Source organism: Phalaenopsis equestris, unplaced genomic scaffold (genome assembly GCF_001263595.1).
Source record: "Phalaenopsis equestris unplaced genomic scaffold, ASM126359v1 Scaffold000054, whole genome shotgun sequence".
Lineage (NCBI taxonomy): Eukaryota > Viridiplantae > Streptophyta > Magnoliopsida > Asparagales > Orchidaceae > Phalaenopsis > Phalaenopsis equestris.
In genome coordinates this window covers 3,398,654-3,416,846 of record NW_018164496.1, presented here as the reverse complement: position 1 = coordinate 3,416,846, position 18,193 = coordinate 3,398,654, and the positions used below count along the sequence as shown (strand labels likewise).

Below are 18,193 nucleotides of genomic sequence, written 5' to 3'. Positions count from 1 at the left end.
TTATAGATTTGGCGAATGCCTCCAGCTCCAGCAACTGCCGACTACCATCAATCGTCGTCTGCTTCTCGCGATGAAGCATCGTAGGAATCGATAATTGACATCCTGAAATCATGAAGCAACCTATCAAACAATGTGTCATTTCGAACGTCGTGCCGACTCCGAAGATGAGGCTCTTGTTCCAACTATCAATCCCCACTGCGATCACTCCAAACATGTGGAAACGAGTTTTTGCGCATCGACATTGTAACTAGAGAATATGTGTACTCTTTTCTTTTCAGTTAGACAAGGGGTTGTACTTGAAATAATCAACTCACAGTGAAACGTTTCGACTTTATAAGTTCTCATGGCCTTTTTTCTTTCCGGGTATTCACGTAAAAAATTATGTTGTCTCTCCTGATTATCTACTTTTATCCGTGCGTGTACTGGGTTTACGTGCAACTCTAAGATAATAATTCATTACTCTATTGCTATGGACATTACGACACATATCAACCGGTAAAATTGCTAATTAATTTATTTTAAATGATCAAACAATTGAAAAAAATATTATTTTTATTTTTTGGTTTGTGATTTTTAACTTTCCTTCTAATTAATATTAGCACTTATTTTTAATAATCTTAAATTTTTATTTTAATAAAAAAATATTTAATTATATAATGAATTACGTGCACATCAGTGAATGTCTTCACTGATCAACACCTAAACTTAAATTTTTACATATATATCACATTATCTGAGTATGAAAAAATGTAATTTATTTTTGAGAAGATAAAATTGTGATATTTAGATGTATATGATTTATGAAAGATTTGCATGATATAAATATAAAAATAAAATTTAGATATATACGTTTTAAAAATACAATGACAAGCGGATTAGATGAAATTTATTTTGAATTATCTCGTACGAATATTTAGGGTGTAAACGAATCAAACAAGAACGAACATAGTCTGTGCTCGTGTTCGGTTCATTTAAAATTTAATTTGTTTGAAATATGGTCGTGTTCGAAATTGTTCGTGAAATCACTATTTGTGTTCGTTTTTTAACGAACGAGCTGAACACGAGCTGTTCGCGAACGATGAGCCAATTTTACATCTTTAGTATTAATATATATAAATGATAGATTATATTAATTATATAACTTATATTATATAAATATATAATATCTATATTAGTATATTACTGATATAATATATTAATATATTTTATTATTAATTTATTATATATTATAAGTTATAAAATTTAATTTTTTAAAATATCATAATTTTTTTATATAATTATTTTATATTTCGAACAATAACGATTCGAACACGAACGATCGCATCACTGTTCGTGTTTGATTCGTTTAACTAACTGAAGAAAAAAAAATTGTTCACGTTCGTCTCGCTTACTTATCAAACGTGGAACGAATTGAACGCGAATTCATTGAGGAACCAAATAGTGAGCTTTGCTTGACAGCCCTAGCAATATTGATCGCATAAATATTTCAAGATAACATTTGATTTTAATTAATTTGTGTACGGGCGATCTCCGAAATTCGATCTTCCATGATTGACCGGTAAGTTATCGATAAGCTCCCTCCATCCTCAGCCTTCACTCTTAGCCCCAACACCTGTAACCCTAATTCACACAGATGTCGATGGAGAGGACCTTCGAGCCGTGGGAGGAGATGCAGCGCCATGGCCAAGACCTTGCAGATCGGCTCGCCCAAGGTTTCTCTGGCCTCATCCAGTCACCGATGAGCCACGCCTCCTTCACATGGCCTTCTCCTCCTTCGAAGAATGCCAACCCTTTCGATGCCGAAGCGATTCTTGACATTGGAATTCGCCTCAGTCGTGTTGGCGCGGAGCTTGGTGCTGGTCTCAATGGCGTTATGCACCAGTTCTTCCGGTGGTTGCCGGTACCTTTCCGGCCGGACGACGGCGGCTCGGCTGGAAATGATCTGGCATCTAGTTCAATGAAGGAAGCTGTGTTGGTGAGGCGCGGGGACGGCGAGGGTATTGCGTTGGTGGCGGAGCAGCTTGGTGATTGCAGGTTGCCGGATACTTTGCCAGCAGGAGGGTTGCAGCTGTGGCCCGATGAAGAGGGATTTGATTTGAGGAGTTCGGGGCATTTTGGGAGATCGCAGGTTGGAGTTTACTGTTAATCTCGTTTTTATCTGTAGCTTCTATTTTTTTAATGATATGAAAATGAATGGATATTTATTTAGGTGAAGGTTTTATTATTAGCACAAAACAGTGGTTGGAATCAGGGAGGATATGTTGATATCAAATCTAGGAATAGAAATATAGCTGAATTCTTACAAGAAACGAGAATTGATGGTCTGATTTTTGTTCTCTCCGCCCAAGTATGCCTAATTTAGGGTTGATTGATTCTGGAAGGCGGTCTTATTATTGGTATTTACGAGGTCGAACCTTTATTCGCTTCAAGCTGAGTGCTGCACACCAGCAAACGGAAAGATATATGAGACAACCCTAGGATTTTATCCTTGAGAGGAATCCCTGGCTTGAGTCGGAGGGTCTTTCCAACTAAAAAAAAATCCTCGCATTGGCTGGTGATCTCCGGTTTTTTTGACATGGAATAAGCTTTTTATCCTTAGATGTTGCTCACATCTTCGTGTAAAAATAAGACTTGTGGTAGCACTAATTGAGCTTTTTATCTTCTGTATTGCTGACAGTGAATGTTGATTTGGAACTTCTCAACCCCTCGTCATTGCGATCTCAATTTTTCTTTCTGTGTTTTTTTTATACTTTTCTTTTATTTCATTTATTTTGAGCTGCTAAAATTTCCACAAAGGATTCAAATGGGGAGGGTTCACCATTAACCCATATAGTGCATTGTATGCATTCTCTTTCTTTATCTTCTTGAGGACGTCTTTTTCTAAGGAGGCAAATTATTGTTTTTAGACTACAACAACAACAACAACAACAAAGCCTTAATCCCACTATGTGGGGTCGGCTACATGAATCCTTTTTCTCCATTGACTCCTTAATCCCACTATTGTTTTTAGACTGAATGATTTAAAATTTACCCTTATTCTGGGGCAATTATATGTTGGCAAATCACCAATTGATGCTTAATAGCATGAACTTCCATAAATAATTGTGTCCTTTTTCTACACTAGTCTAGGAGGCTTCATATGCAACAAAACCTGACATGTATGGCTACATGCAATCATGAAAAGCCAGTGTGAGCACACATGAAGCTACATAAGGCTACCCATCAAACTATGTATAACGGTAAGGAGGAGAGGAGACCACTTAAGAAGTGTAAACCACAAGAATGGAGGAGGTAGTTTACCTTTACTCATCTTATTTAGTTGCAGATGTCAGTTTCAAAGCCATTTGAGGGAAGGAAATAATGAGTCTAGGTGTTTATTGCAAAATAGGAACATTTAGCTGAAAACAATGTAAGGGAAAGTAAAAATGTGCTAAAGTAGGCAAAAATAAGTAATGGCAAATTGGAAATCAACCTCGTAACACTCACTGTAGGATAAGGGGAGCAATCGACTTTGCTAGAAACTTTATTCTGGATTAGAAACTATGAACTATGCAAGGAAAAGAAATAAGCATTCTTTGATTTAGGAAGCTAGGTAAATTTGATTGCTGCGGTTTGGGTGTTTATGCTAGGATCTGGAGCATTTCCACATCCAAAACCCTACTCTTTAGGTTGAATCCCAATCCTCAGTTGATCATGTACTTATTGAAAGAACCAAAATACCTATAAATCCCTGTCTTGATTTTGTACTGCCATAAATGAAGGAATTAGAACTAACATTTTATTTTATCTCCACCGTGCTTAACTTTTTAAAAGTCTACAAATTAACAAATTTGTAGGAATTTCTTGAAGAGTTATGGAGCACGAGCTTCCATCGGTGGAAGGAACTCAACTACCAAATCAAGATCTGTACCAACATTTAATTTTTTAAATTGATAAAGATAAGGTAGCAGGCAAAGGACTTGTGGGACCAGTAGCTATTTAGAAGACAAGCTACCTAGTGTGGATTGAAAATGGTTTTAGTGCCGGAGAATATTGGTAGATGGATGAAGTCTATCCTTTATAGAGAGTTATAGAAAATCACTATTAAGAGCCCAATCACCAAATTTGAGTACAAGAGAAGGACATTTGAAAGATTGCTTTAAAATTCACTAAGGTGTATTTAAGTGGAAGGATGAGATACTTTTTGAATTATCTAATGAAAATAATTTTTATTAGGACAAAAGCAAGATCATGCTCGTAAATTATGAAGATAATAATAAGCTATGTTATATTAATCTCAATTTTAAGGAGGAAATTGAAACACCTGATAGCAAGCTGGTAGTTTTTTTTCATTAAAGATGATCTACTCTATTATTATCATTGAACTGTCCATATCTCCAGTGGTTGATTGACTCACCATTTTAGAGGCTTGTTGATCAAGCATAAAATGTCACTTTGGAACAAAGGTGATTTTGTTGAACCTTAAAAGATATCCACAAAGATGTTAAATTTGAAAATTTAAAGTTGAATTTTTTTCTAACTCAGAATCACTAAATGGAGTTTATGTATTGGCATTTAATTTTGAAAATCAATGAGATAAAGAAATAGGCGGAGGAACATGCGGGCAAGACAAGATACCCACTATGCATTGTGAACGTTTCTAGTAGCAAAGAAGGATGTGCATCGATTATAGAATATTAAACAAAATCATTATAAAAAAGACATCTTAAAGTCATGTACTTCTCTTAGTTGGATCGTATGTTGGGGTGACCAAATTTGAGTATAAGTGGACAATTAAAAGTTTGCATTACAAGAATTGACTTTCTAAGGGATATTTAAATGGAAGGTGATGCTATTTGAACAACGCAATGCACAATCACTTTTATGGGGTAGCTGAATGAGATCATGCTCTTTCATCACGAAGATTATAATGAGCATACTCAATTGAGCTTGATTTTAAAGAGGATTTCGAAACACTTAGCATTCTTTTGCATACTATATGGATTACTCTACTATGCCCATTTGATTGCTATCTTTCAAGGAGTCGAGAGCGAATCATTTATATATTGGAGGTTAATACATCAAGAATGATAGGGCACCTTAGAGCAAAGTTGATGCTAAAAAATGAATATTGACAAGTTGTTTTTTTAACACGTGGAATCGCTAAAGGTGACCTAGAGATTATAAGTTTCCTTGGCCGGTTGTTAAGATTTCTATGGAGCATAATGGATGCTAAGATCCTAGCTGCCTTACAACTCAAAATTGAGTGTCTAATTGAGTTTTTCAACAAAACCATCATGTACGTTTGTGAGGATATAACATCAAGAATCCTAAGAATTGGTGGATGGAGAAATCTCTATGTTTAACAATAAAGTCGTTCGTGTGTCAATGATGAAGTTACCACTGAGAATTGTCATAGTTTTGTCCTAGAGTTTGTTTGACATTGAATATACTGTTGATATGGCTGAATAGGAAGCAAAAACAAGCTTGAGATGAAGAAGGCACAATTTTACCTACAAGCCATTAGACATGTCCACCATGAGCTAGAATGATGTTTAAAGAAATTTCAAGAAATAAGGTTAATCGTGAAAAGCACAATATTCCAATACCTTTCAAGAATGAGATTTAGTGTGGCTTTATTTATGGAAGGAGCGAGTCAAAGGAGGGGGCAAAAACTCAGTCAATAGAGTTTGTTCCATTAGGATTCAACAATAAAATGATGACAATGCTTTTAGTTTAGAATTTCCGTCTTATGTTAGTAATTATTTTAGAATAAATAGCAAAATTTTTACAATATTTGAATCTTCTTTGCTTGATGATGAAAAGATTTACCTACAATCGATGATCTAAAAGTAAAATAGTAGGGATCATTCCAATAAATTGAACAATGAATAATACCACTACTAAAAAGGTGTCAATGAAGCATTTGAGATTCCTAAGAAGTGCAAAACAACTAACAAGCTAAATAATACACTAAAGGAGATGGAAGCGTGAGAATTTTTTCTTGTTCAACCATATTTAGGAGTATTTGAGATAAACAAGGGAGCCTTTGTCCAACAGGTGCCAAGTGCAATAAAATCTTATATGCATGTCTTTATATGTGCTTGGCAGATTAATGTATATGGGCACACATGAATCTATATGGGATTATAGATCAAGCTACATGAAAAAAAATAAGGGGTACAGAAGAATATTTCCAAATCAATGTTCATCACACTTAAGAAGGGTTACATGAGTGGCGAAACTTTATTTACTACCTTATGCGCTTGTAATTGTCATTGCATTTTACGATTGTAGTTGTTAATGCCAAGGTTATGAAAATCGGACCGGTCATTAAACCAGAAGAATGAATGTTTAAGGATCAATAGTTTAACCAGGGTTGAATATGATTATATAATTAATATTAAAAGTATTTTAATATGATTTAAATGATGCAATATTGTAAATATGTGACAAAAATAAATAAAATTTATACACAAGTATATTCTATAAATATATATTTAAAGCTAGATATAAAACTTGTTAAGATATGATTATATGTGTATTTTAAATCTTGATGTATGAATCTTAATTGTGTTTTAAATTTTCAAATTTATAATATAAATAAAAAAAATAAATAAATATAGTTTATAATAAGAATATGATTTGTTATAAAGATATAAATTTTATAATGCAAAAGAATAAAAAACTTAAAATGTTATTACCATATATTCTTACATATTGCAACACATTTATCATTTTTAACGCCTAACTCTGATGTCCCAAGTCCTTATTCCGGCAGCCCAACTCAAATTTCAGCATACCCAAAGCTTTTTTTGCCCCACAACGTTTGAAGAGAGTCAATATTGCACTGTGTTTATGAGAAAAATGATTTTTGACTTGCTATGAATTAGCTCGAATGAGGTCATTTTAATTAGGCTTGAGGTTTTAAATCTAGGATTTTATGTTTAATTTAATTTTACTTATAGATTTAATGTCTAGAAGAAAAGTTTAACAATTGAATTGAGAATTAAATATTATTAAAATTGTTATATGTGGACTTATGGGTTCTAGATAATCGGAATCAGTTGGCCGATCGAACTGGTAATTCATAATGGTTTTTATTGGTTTGTTTTTAAAATGATTTGTATGGTTAACCAGAAGGTTGACTTCCTCATTTGGTATGGTTTTTTAAACCTTGTTTAATGCTTCGTTCACATAAAGATCCTTGCATATCTTCTAAAGAAACATTGCACTTGCTAGCAATCTCCTCAATTCTCCTTTAAACCTTGGCTTTAGAATTAACTCTGCATTTGACTCATAGCTTCCTTAATTTTTTGAAACAAAACCTCCCCACCATTAAAAAAAATGAAAATCTAAATAATTATTAAATGGGCAAAATTTGTAAAAATATTATTTTTAATATATTTAAAAAAACTTTAAAAAAACTTTAAGAGTTATATATAATATTCAAATGGCATTTAATAGTTTGAAAATCTTTGAGAAAAATATGAAATGTGTACAAAATTTAAAATAGGTCCGTTGTCCCTTGGTTATCATGGTTGACCTATTTAAATGTAAATTATGTTTAATGCATTGAGATAGAAACATGCTTCTGTACCTTGAATCGAACTGCTTTGAAGAACATGCCATTTTAGCTGCTTTTCCATAAAGTGTTAGACATTACAACTATCGATTCCTTCTTTTTTAATGTCAAGGCATACATTGGCAATTTCGAGAAGTGTGCTAAGGCACATGGTTGCTATTATGCACTTCTTGGTCATTTTTGACAATTTTAACATTGACATTAGAAGGCCAAAGTTTTCATTGACCTCATCTAAGGAGTCTTATCTTGAGTTGGCTAAGCTTATTTATTCAAAATGCTGATTGTTACTTCAACATTAGTCAAATTCTGTATAGGGGTTGAAGCATAGCAGACATAATTAACAATCCTGGTTTGTAAACTTGGAGCAAATTTCTGCAATTGACATTGTTTCTCTTTGAAAATTTTGTTCAAGGTCTCTGGCATCAATTGAGTAGACATTGCTCCTTTCTATTAGACTAGAGCCAAAATTCTATGGTGCAGAGCTCTTTGGAGTTGGCTTATATCATACTATTATAATCTTATCTTATCTTCAACAAGTTGCTGCATATGCCCTGCTATGGTTCAACCGTACAATAATTGAACTGAGATTTTGTTATGCCAGGGTAAAGCCGCAACTTTATGCTACTAAAATCCTTAAAACTAATGAATGCTTTTCTCTAATAAAACAATGTTGTAGTTTTCATATAATGTTGTAAACTATACACATTAAAGCATCATCATCATCATCATCATTAGTATATCCTAACTATTTTGAGTAATTTATATGAATGCTCATTTTCCATTCTTGCTAATATTGAGTGATACTGGAGAAAAGTTCAAACCATAATAGAAAACAATGATTTTATTGCTGAAATTAAAAAAGATTACAAATATCGCTCTTGATAATAGGAGAATAAGAACAATACAAACACGGAAGACACCCTAGGGTGGTGGTGAGGGTGGTGGACGATGGCTGGGTAGCAGGCCGTGGGATTGGTTGGACGGGACAGGCGCAACAGGAGGCTGGAATGAGGCAACAGTAGCCGATGGAGTGTTGTGATGAGGGTGATGGCAGCAACTGGACACAGACTTATGGGTGGCTGCAGGGGAAAACAAGGAACAGACAATAGGTTTTGTGGAGCAGGGAGGTGGGCGACAACAATTGGAAGTTGTGGATGGCGGCTGGGCAGCAAGTCAGAGGCATGGAAATGGTTGGTAGTTGCTGGAAGCGGGATCGAGGGGGCTGCAGAAGGATAAATGTTTCGTCGGGGTTGAGCTAAAGCCGGAGCACCACCTGAACCCTTGGAGACGGTCACCACATCGGACAAGTTACAGTCGGAGCACCTTCTTGTTGTCGGGTACATCCCTCAGAGGTGAAGAACACTTCAAATACAAAACTTAGAATTCTCCACTCATCCAAAAACTGTCTGGTTTTCAGAAAACAACACCTATAATAGGAAGATTAGGAGGTATACTAGGCAAGACTAAAGAGGGGGTGGGATGAAAAATGAAGGAATTTGAAATAGGATATTAGTGGAATGTGATAGATAAAATAGGCAATAAATAGGGAGGATACTCTTTATGGAATGGAGTGAAAATGAGAGGGGGAAGTTAAGAAGGTAAGAAGGATCCTCAGTTTATTATAGAAGCTACAGTAATCGCGCTTGCAGTGCTGTAGCTGCTATAGTACCGCGAGCGGAAAGCTCTAGCATCAATCTCCAGGGGTTCGGGAAGCTTCGATCTCATTCGTCGAAGCTTTTAGGGCAGAAAGATTTTGGTGGGGATGGTTTGGGTAGGGGCGGATTTAGGGAACCCTAGGCAAATGATATCGGCGAAAAGCCCAAGCTATAATAGAAAACATTAATTTTATTGCTGAAATTCAAGAAGATTACAAACACCGATTTTTGATAATAGGAAAATAACAACAATACAAACACGAAATGCACTGTAGGGTGGCTGGGCTGCAGGTCGAGAGATTGGTTGGAGGAGATGGGCGCAATAGGAGGTTGGAATGAGGGTACAACAACTGGCGGAGTGCTGTGATGAGGTTGGTGGAAGCAATCAGACACAAACTTAGGGTCGACGACAGGGGAAAATAGGGAGTGGACAACTGGCTTTGGGGAACAGGGAGGTGACCAACAACAATTGGAAGTGGTGGACGATGGCTGGGTAGCGGGTTGGAGGCCTGGAAATGTTTAGGAGTTGTTGGAAGCGGGGTTGGAGTGGGCTGTGAAAGGATAAATGTCTTGTCAGGGTCAAGTTACAGCCGGAGCACCACCCGAACCCTCGGAGACGGTCACCACCTCAGACGAGTTACAACCGTAGCACATTCTCGTCGTCGGGTACAACCCCCGGAGAAGAGCAACGCCTCTAAGATAACACGCAGAAATCCGCACTCATAAAATTGTTCCCAAACGTCAGAAAACAACACCTATAGAACGAGGGGATTAATAGATAAAATAGGTAAAAAGTAGGATATGAAAGAGATATAATGCAATGAGAGGAATAGAAAAGAAGTAGAGAAGAAAAGAAATTATAATGGAAAATCATCAGGAAGGAAAGAAAATGGAAAGAAAGAAAAGGGATTAAATAGGAAATGGGGGCAGTGGTTGCTGTAGCAGCTACAGTAACTGCATTTGTTGTACTGTAGCTGCTACAGTACCATGGGTGGTAAGATCTCACATCAATATCCCGAGGTTGGAGAGCTTCAACTCCATCCATCGAAGCTTTTAGAGTAGAAACATTTTGGTAGGAGGTGTGGCTTGGGTGGGGGTGGATGCTAGGGAACCCTAGGATAATACTAGAGTTGGGATAGCTCTGATATCAAATGATACCGGATGAAACCCAAACCACAATGAAAACACAAATTATTATTTCTTAATTCAAACATATTACAAACATGACACTTGAAAAAATAGAAAGTAACGACAAACAAACAGAAACATCATAAATAATAAAAGATATCCATGAGTAATAACGAGGACGGAGGCTGCTAGACGGTGGGTTGACAGCTGATGGAAAATGGTTGTGGTTGCTGAAAGAAGGTTGTAACTGGCGACTGTGGGGGATGGGTTGCGGTTGAGGGGAGGTGGCAGGAGGGAAGGACGACCGCTTGGAGATGGCAATGGTTGCTGAAAGAGGTGGGCAGCTGTTGGGAAGGGGCTGTGGTTGTTGGAGGGTGCAGGGGCAACTGCGGAAAGTGCCAAACAACACCGAGGAAGGTGCCAGCGGGGCTAGCGACAATAAGACAACTACTGGGGCATCAAAAAGCAGCAGGGAGGGTGTTGGCGTGACTAGGAACAAAGGATAACAGTAGGAAACATCGAACAACAATAGTGAATGAAGATGACAGCAAGGTCAAGTGATTTGCGGCTGTTGGAAACTGGACTGGAAGAGACCGCGAATGGATAAATGTCTCGTCGGGATCGAGCTACAGCTGGAGCACCACCCATACCTTGAAGACGGTCACCACCTCAGAAGATTTACTGCCGGAGCACCTTCTCGTCGTCGGGAACATCCCCTGGGGGGAAGATCGCCTCAAGGGCAGGACTTAGAATTCTCCACTCATCCAAAAATTGTCTGGTTTTCATAAAGGAACATCTATAAATAGGACAAATTTGGAGATAGACTAGGCAAGAATTAAAGAGGGGGTGGGGTGAAAAGGGAAGGAATTTGAAATAGGATAGAAGTGGAATGTGGTAGATAAAAGAGGCAATGAATAGGGAGGTGACTCTTTAAGGAAGGGAGTGAAAAGAAGAGGGGAAGTTAAAAAGGCAAGAATGATCCTCTGTTTACTGAAGGAGCTACAGTAACTGCATCTGTGGTACTTTAGCTGCTATAGTATAGTTGGCGGAAAGCTCCTACGTCACAGAGGCATGAAAAATGTGAATATTCTGATTAAGGTCCTCATATAACTACACTTAACTTTATGGTGAGTGAACAGTAGCTATGGCGTTTCATGCATAAGAATTGCCACCTTATGCTATTTCTTTGAAAATATGTGCAAATTGATTAAAAGTGAAGAAACAAATTGTATAACATTAGAACAACTTGATCTGATTTTGAATTCTGCTGCTAGGTGCTTATGCCGTTATGTTTTTCTAGTTTAGTCGGCTTTAGTTCTATTTGAAAACTTTTAATTTACTTTTTCTTTGTTTTTAGTTTCTCAAAATTGTGCTCGCTGTCACTTGTTTTTCCCCTTATTTTCTTAAAACATGATTCACTCTTATTGTGTCGTGCTTTTAGGAATTTAGCAATCAAATTTGCCTTTAGGAAATTGTTTGTTTCTTTTTCATCTTTATAATTTATACATTCTTTTCTTATATGGTGTTTGTTTAAGAGTTTCAGCAAATGATTTGTTTACAATGGTTGCAGGGAAGTATTAGTATTACATCAACTTATGATAGCAGGACAAATGATGTTGAAAGTTCTTTCGTTGCAAGGGGTGATCTGTGGAGAGCAGAGGCATCACATGGTGGTTCTACTTCAGGGAGCGAGAACTCTCCACTTTTCCTGGTTCAATTGGGTCCAGTGTTATTTGTACGGCATACAACACTTCTATTGCCAGTGCACTTATCAAAGCAGCACTTACTTTGGTATGGATATGATCGGAAGGTAATCTGCTCTTACCATCCAGTAGGAGTGACATTTGAAATTGCACTTCACCTTGCTAAGTTTTTCCTCTTTCTTTTTCCCCTCTTCTCATTCTTTCATACTATATCAAGTTCAAAACTTTTAAACTAGCTAGTGAGTAATCATTTCTTGTGCTTTCAATTTTTGTTCTAGTTAAACTATCGAATTGGCTTCTATCAAATTTGGAATTAATTACCCAAATTATAAAATTCATTTTTTTATTTCAATCAATTGAATTAATACTAATTTATTTCTCCAGTAGTCCTATGGGTTCCTTTCTGTTAAAATTTGTATAATGGCTAGTGAAACATTTTTACATCTATCTTTTTGGTGGTATCGGCATAGCTTCAATTGTGTTTACTTTCATATCCTTTTCTTGGATAAGAAGCTAAAGATTGGCCGATGCTTGCTCCCATTTTACCTTCAAATGCTGTTATCCTATGATAGGACAGGAATGGCGCTTGCTTATTTGTGAGTTATGAAACATGAAGCTTAAATACTCTTTGACAAGTCTGGCAATGGCTTTTTTGGTTTGGACATTTCTGCAGCGAATGTGTTGATTTTGCAAATCACATATTTGGGATTGTTCCGGTTCCCACTTTCTTTCATAGTTCCCAAGAAACCTTTTAATAATTAACATACAAAATTTAGGAATAATAATTGTTGAGTAATTTTAATAGTATGCTGGATAACATTGGAGCATAATTATAATAATTAATGGATTAATGAGTTGATATTGGGGATTCCACAGATCAATGGAGTCACAAAAGATGAGAGATGAATGACTATTGGGTCCTAGTTGGCATAAATTATGCAGACATTTCACACCTCTTGAGTGAATGAATGGGTGCTATCCATTTAAACTTTACTTGATAATTTCTGAAAGATTGCCCTTGATAATTCTTAGGTGAGATTGCTTCAAGTTCACTTGTGTATACGAATAGAGTACATATTAGACCAGTGTCTTGACGTGTCTATCAACTTCAATATACTTTGTATGGTCATGTTGCAATATGATTAGAGCCTCTTAGAATCTTTCCACTTAACTTTTAAATCTTCCATGACAACTCTTAGGCGTAGCTATTTGCAAATTCCCAGTGCCATAGAATAAATTCTGGTTTATGTATATGATTTTGTTTTTTATATCTTCAAGTCAAAATTTTGCTTTTGAAAAATGTGTAATATTTTGAAATTGAACTCCTGTAAATCATAGAATCCACATAATCTATATTTGTCTAACGTCTGATTTTCTTAGGATTATGTAATAATTGACTAACCACCCTTTATGTGTTTTTAGTGATCTTTATAATATATTAGATACTAAAAATGATGAAAATATATATTTATAAACTACCCAAATTAAGAGAGAAGAAAAAAAATGAAGATTTGATTCAAGTAATTTGTATTGAAGATGAAAATCAAAAAGTTGTTTTCTTAGAGGAAGATATTAAACATAAGCAAATGTGATATTTTGTGTGATATTTTGATAAACTTTTCAATAAAGTTTCTGAAAATGTGATATTTTGATAAACATTTCAATAAAGTTTCTGAAAATACGATCGACCTTTGTGATCTTTATATCTTTAATAATAATAAAAATTTTTATTTTTACGGTCACATTAGTAAAAAAAAAAGTTGAGGAGGCTTTAAAGAAAATCAAGGGCGAAGAATCAAGACCTGATGATATGCTAATTGAAGTGTTTAATATCTAAGAGATTTGGTAGTTTTTTGGCTTTCTAAATTGTTTAATATTATTTAAAAAACTAAAAAGATGTCCGAGGAGCGGTGGCGGAGTTTTAGTCCCCATTTTTAAGAATAAAGGGATACACAAGACTATGCAAATTATAGAGGAATTAAGTTAGTGTGTCATACTTGAAAATTATTGGAGAGGTAATGGAACATAGGTTAAGACATGATACAAAGATTTCACATAATCAATTTGGATTATTCTGGGAGTGATTTTTCTATGGTTCCTTTAACGAATTCAGTGATGAGGATTAACTCAGTTGATTGGATTTTCTGGGCAAGTGATTTTTCTATGGTTCCTTTAACGGATTCAGTGATGAGGATTAACTCAGTTGATTGGATTTTGTTAGATTGAGATGCATTTTTTGTTGCCTAAACTTATAATTTTTGACTAGGAAGTGGTTTTAGTATAGATTAGGTTTGGTTATGAGTCATTTGTTTTGTAGAGTTGTTAGTTGAGACCATGGGTAAGGAAGGACAACTAGGAGAAAAAACTTCATATGAATGCTATTTGTTCTTTAGGATAAGTAATAACACTTCATTTATGAATGCTATTTGTTCTTTAGGATAAGTAATAACAAAGTAGTGATTTTCTTATTAAAAATAATGGTCATAATATCTACCTTTCTTGTTGGGGGATGATAGCATTTGTACCCTTTCTATACGTGACAATAGCCAATAAAAGTACATTTAATTGCTTAGATTTAATTTTCCCCCTATTTTGAGAATGTCTATGTACAAATGCAACACTTTCAAATTTTATAAAAATAAGAGTTTTCATTGAAATGGAGAAAAAAATATTTGGTTCTTGTGTAGGACTCCTAAATGTAAGGCTTTTTATATAGGTTATTAGTTTATGATGCGGATGGTTATTAAAATTGCTTTTCATAGCAAATCTGTGCCCTGCCCATTTTTTGATGGTTATTAAAATTGCTTTTCATAGAAAATCTGTGCCCATTTTTTCATTTAGTCACTCCATTTTATTATAGTGTATAATGAGAAATTATGTATCATTTGTTTCTTGGAAGTGGGAGTGAGAATAGTTAAGATATCATTAATTTTGTCTTTTAGTAAAAAGGTCCATATTATATTGTTGTAATTATCGATTAAAGGCACGAACGCCCAAATCCTGAGATATTAGGTGTAGTATAATGCATTAATCCCTAAATGTTACCATGAATGTGAGAGAAAGAATTTAGAGTTTGTCACTCGATAAAAAATTCGTATGTATGTATTTTATTGATTCACACATTTCACAATAAAATTCTCGGCCATTGATTTTATTTTTTTTTTGGAACTCACGCACATACATTTATGTGCTAGGCTTTGAACCCAAAACTTAAAACCTTATTGTTGAAGACAAGGAACCCAACTAATAGGTCAAATGGGCTGCATAAAATTTGGATTTCAATTTTATTGGATGTCTTCTAGGAGACAATGTTGTTATTTTTTTGTTAAATAATGAAGGGAACATGTTTTTGATGACAATAAGGAATGGTTGGCCAAGGCGGAGGTGCCGAAGCTATTTTTTTTCCTTATTGTATTTAAAGATTGTTGAGATAAGAGATAGCATTGAAGCTTGTATCAAGTTTTATTTATCGCTTGATTCTTCGAGGTATTAAAGACCATCCATTCTTTTAACAATCTTAATGTCCTTTTCTTGCCTTATTTCTGAAAGATACAATATGAAGGTTAAAACTCAACACTGTACCTGGTATCTTTGATTAACTTTTGAATGGATGGTAGATTAGCTTATTCTCATGGTATATAGAGGATATTTCGAAGTGTGACTGTGTGAGAAGTTTTTTTTTATAAGAATATCATAGCCAAGGATCCATCGACCATGGTTTTCTTATTTGGTTGCTAGTACTAAGTAGTTTATGAAGGAAATTAATTAGAAGAGCCAGACATATGATTTATATTTCTTGAAACTATGATCCAGTAGTTGGAAATGGGTGTCTCTAAGACTTTAAAGGCATGAGAAGAGAAGTTAATGGCTGACAATGCTAGAATCTAAATGCTTGTTATGGATGCATTTTTAGATACTCCTAGCAAGCTTTTTTTTTTTGTCTTTTGTACCTTATAGATGACTATTTTTTTTTTCTCTTTAAGAACTTGCGAATTATCATCGATCACTATAGATAGTTTTTTCCATTCAACTGATAAGTTGAATGTACTTACTGTCATCTTTCCTATTTAAGTACATAAAGTTAGCTTTTTATTTGGCATTGGCCGAGCGACTTGTTCTGGGTCGAATGTTGAAATTTTGGAAGAGAATTAGATAGCAAACATATTGAACATCATGCCTTTGTTTATTAGGTATCTAAGAACATCCTTTGTGTTCATAATTTTCAAGTATACACTAAAAACATAGAGAGGTTCACATTAGTAGTTTGATCTGTAGGTATATGCATATTTTCTGCTATCAGCTTGAATGGAATGCCATTTTTTTATTCTATTAGACTATGATCATAAATTCTCAGAGACAAAGTTGAGGACTAGTTATCTTGATCTGCAATATTGGAAATAACTTGAAACACAATTTCATAAAATGGCATTTTGATTCATCAAAGTGTCAGCCTATCAAGCTTTCGAGAGAGAAATTGATGTCTTGCTTGTGTGTTGGTCAAAAGCATGATAGGGCTGCACTCTTTCATTTCAGAATTTGTTTTATTTATTTAATTATGAAGTGGGTATATGCATCAAATGTATTCCATTGGTATAATTAAAAAGAAAAAGTGAATGCTGTGTTAAACTCTCAGGGCAATTCAATTGCGAAAATTTTAAACATGTTTGATCAACGATCAACTATCTTGATGTTTTCTAAAAATTTTCCTCATTTGCAATGATGGTCAATCAATCAGAGATTTTTTTTAAGAAGTATTGATTTCTTTGGATGCAATGGGTTGAATGAAAATCTATAATCTGTAGGGAAGAGAACATTCCATGGAGTTCTTCCCATCATTTAGATTACTGAGTCTATCTTCTTGAACTTATAATATGGCCTGTCTATTGGCTCATATCTGGTGATTAGTTCATTTTATTGAAGGCATAGCTATTTAAGTTCTTGTTGTATTCAGGTACTCCTTTTTTATTCGCTTCTTAACAAAAATATCATCTTTTTATTTATATAATGAATTTATACTTTTGAATGCTAGCCACTAAATACGTTACCCTACCTAATTTTATAATAAATAATTAAACATATGGTTCAAGTGTTATGCACAACTCTGTTTTTATGCTGTGGTGTTCCTTGGCTATGAAGATGTTAATTTTCTTTGACACTACACCTTTGTTTACTGAATTTCTTTGCAAATTAACTCGCTTAAGTTCAATTTTTCCATGCATATAATGAAATTGTCTTTTGTGAGTTTCCTTATTGTGCAATCTTGAAATTAGCAGAATGGACTGCACTCTTTATGCCCAGCATTGTGGTCAAAACATAGAAGATGGCTCTTTATGTCAATGCTCTGTCTCAATCCACTTGCATGTGTGAGTATTTTTTTATGAGTATTCTGCCAGCATTCTGTCTTATATATTCCGTTTTATTATTTATCTATTAGTTTGAATCAAACGTTACATTTTCTTAGTTAATTTTGTTCTTTTATCTTTGCATTTTTGAAAATCACATTAGATTCCATATTGTACTTTGTATGCAAAATGGGAACTAACTATTGATGAAGAAAAATATAGTAGACTTAGGGCCTGTTTTGGATAGTTTCTCTGATTTTAATTTTATAAAATAAATTGAAAAAAGGTTTGTTAAGCTGTTTTTTTTTTATTTTTCAAAACAAATTATTTTTATAAGTAAATTATATATATAATAAAATAATTTTGTTAAGTTGGTTTCATTTTTAATTTTTTTAAAAACAACTTGATTTGTTTTTAAAATAATGAAAGTAAGTTTTTGGTGATCTAGTATTTCCAAAAATGTTTTCGCATCTCTTCAACTCTGCCCGACCCTCTCCACCTGGCGACCATGTTGAGATTTATCCACACTTTAATAATATATCAATCCCGATCTTTTTTTCTTCACAACTCTATTTCCTCACTATTTGTACGAACAACAATGGGAGATGTAGAGCAAGATAGAAGCAATTGAACAAGCAAAAGAGGGAAGGGTGAGTTCATTTTCCAACTAGAGATGGTGGAGAGGAAGTGGAAGTTGAAGATGGAGGGCTCAACAACAAAAATTGAGTCATCATAGAAAATGATGTAAATAATATTGTTATGTAAATAATATATATATATATATATATATATATATATATA

At 34.6% G+C, this 18,193-nt stretch overlaps 1 protein-coding gene across 1 annotated transcript in view; it reads left to right on the top strand.

Moving 5' to 3' along the window:
• The first annotated feature begins 1,528 nt into the window (after positions 1–1,528).
• The window catches only part of LOC110019322, a 53,793-nt gene continuing 37,128 nt past the window's right edge, over positions 1,529–18,193 (top strand). Inside the window, exons 1-3 of the mRNA XM_020716944.1 lie at positions 1,529–2,128; positions 11,918–12,157; positions 17,321–17,413. Of these exons, the coding sequence (XP_020572603.1) occupies positions 1,634–2,128; positions 11,918–12,157; positions 17,321–17,413 (828 nt within the window). The 5' untranslated portion in view covers positions 1,529–1,633. The remainder of the gene's footprint in view (positions 2,129–11,917; positions 12,158–17,320; positions 17,414–18,193) is intronic.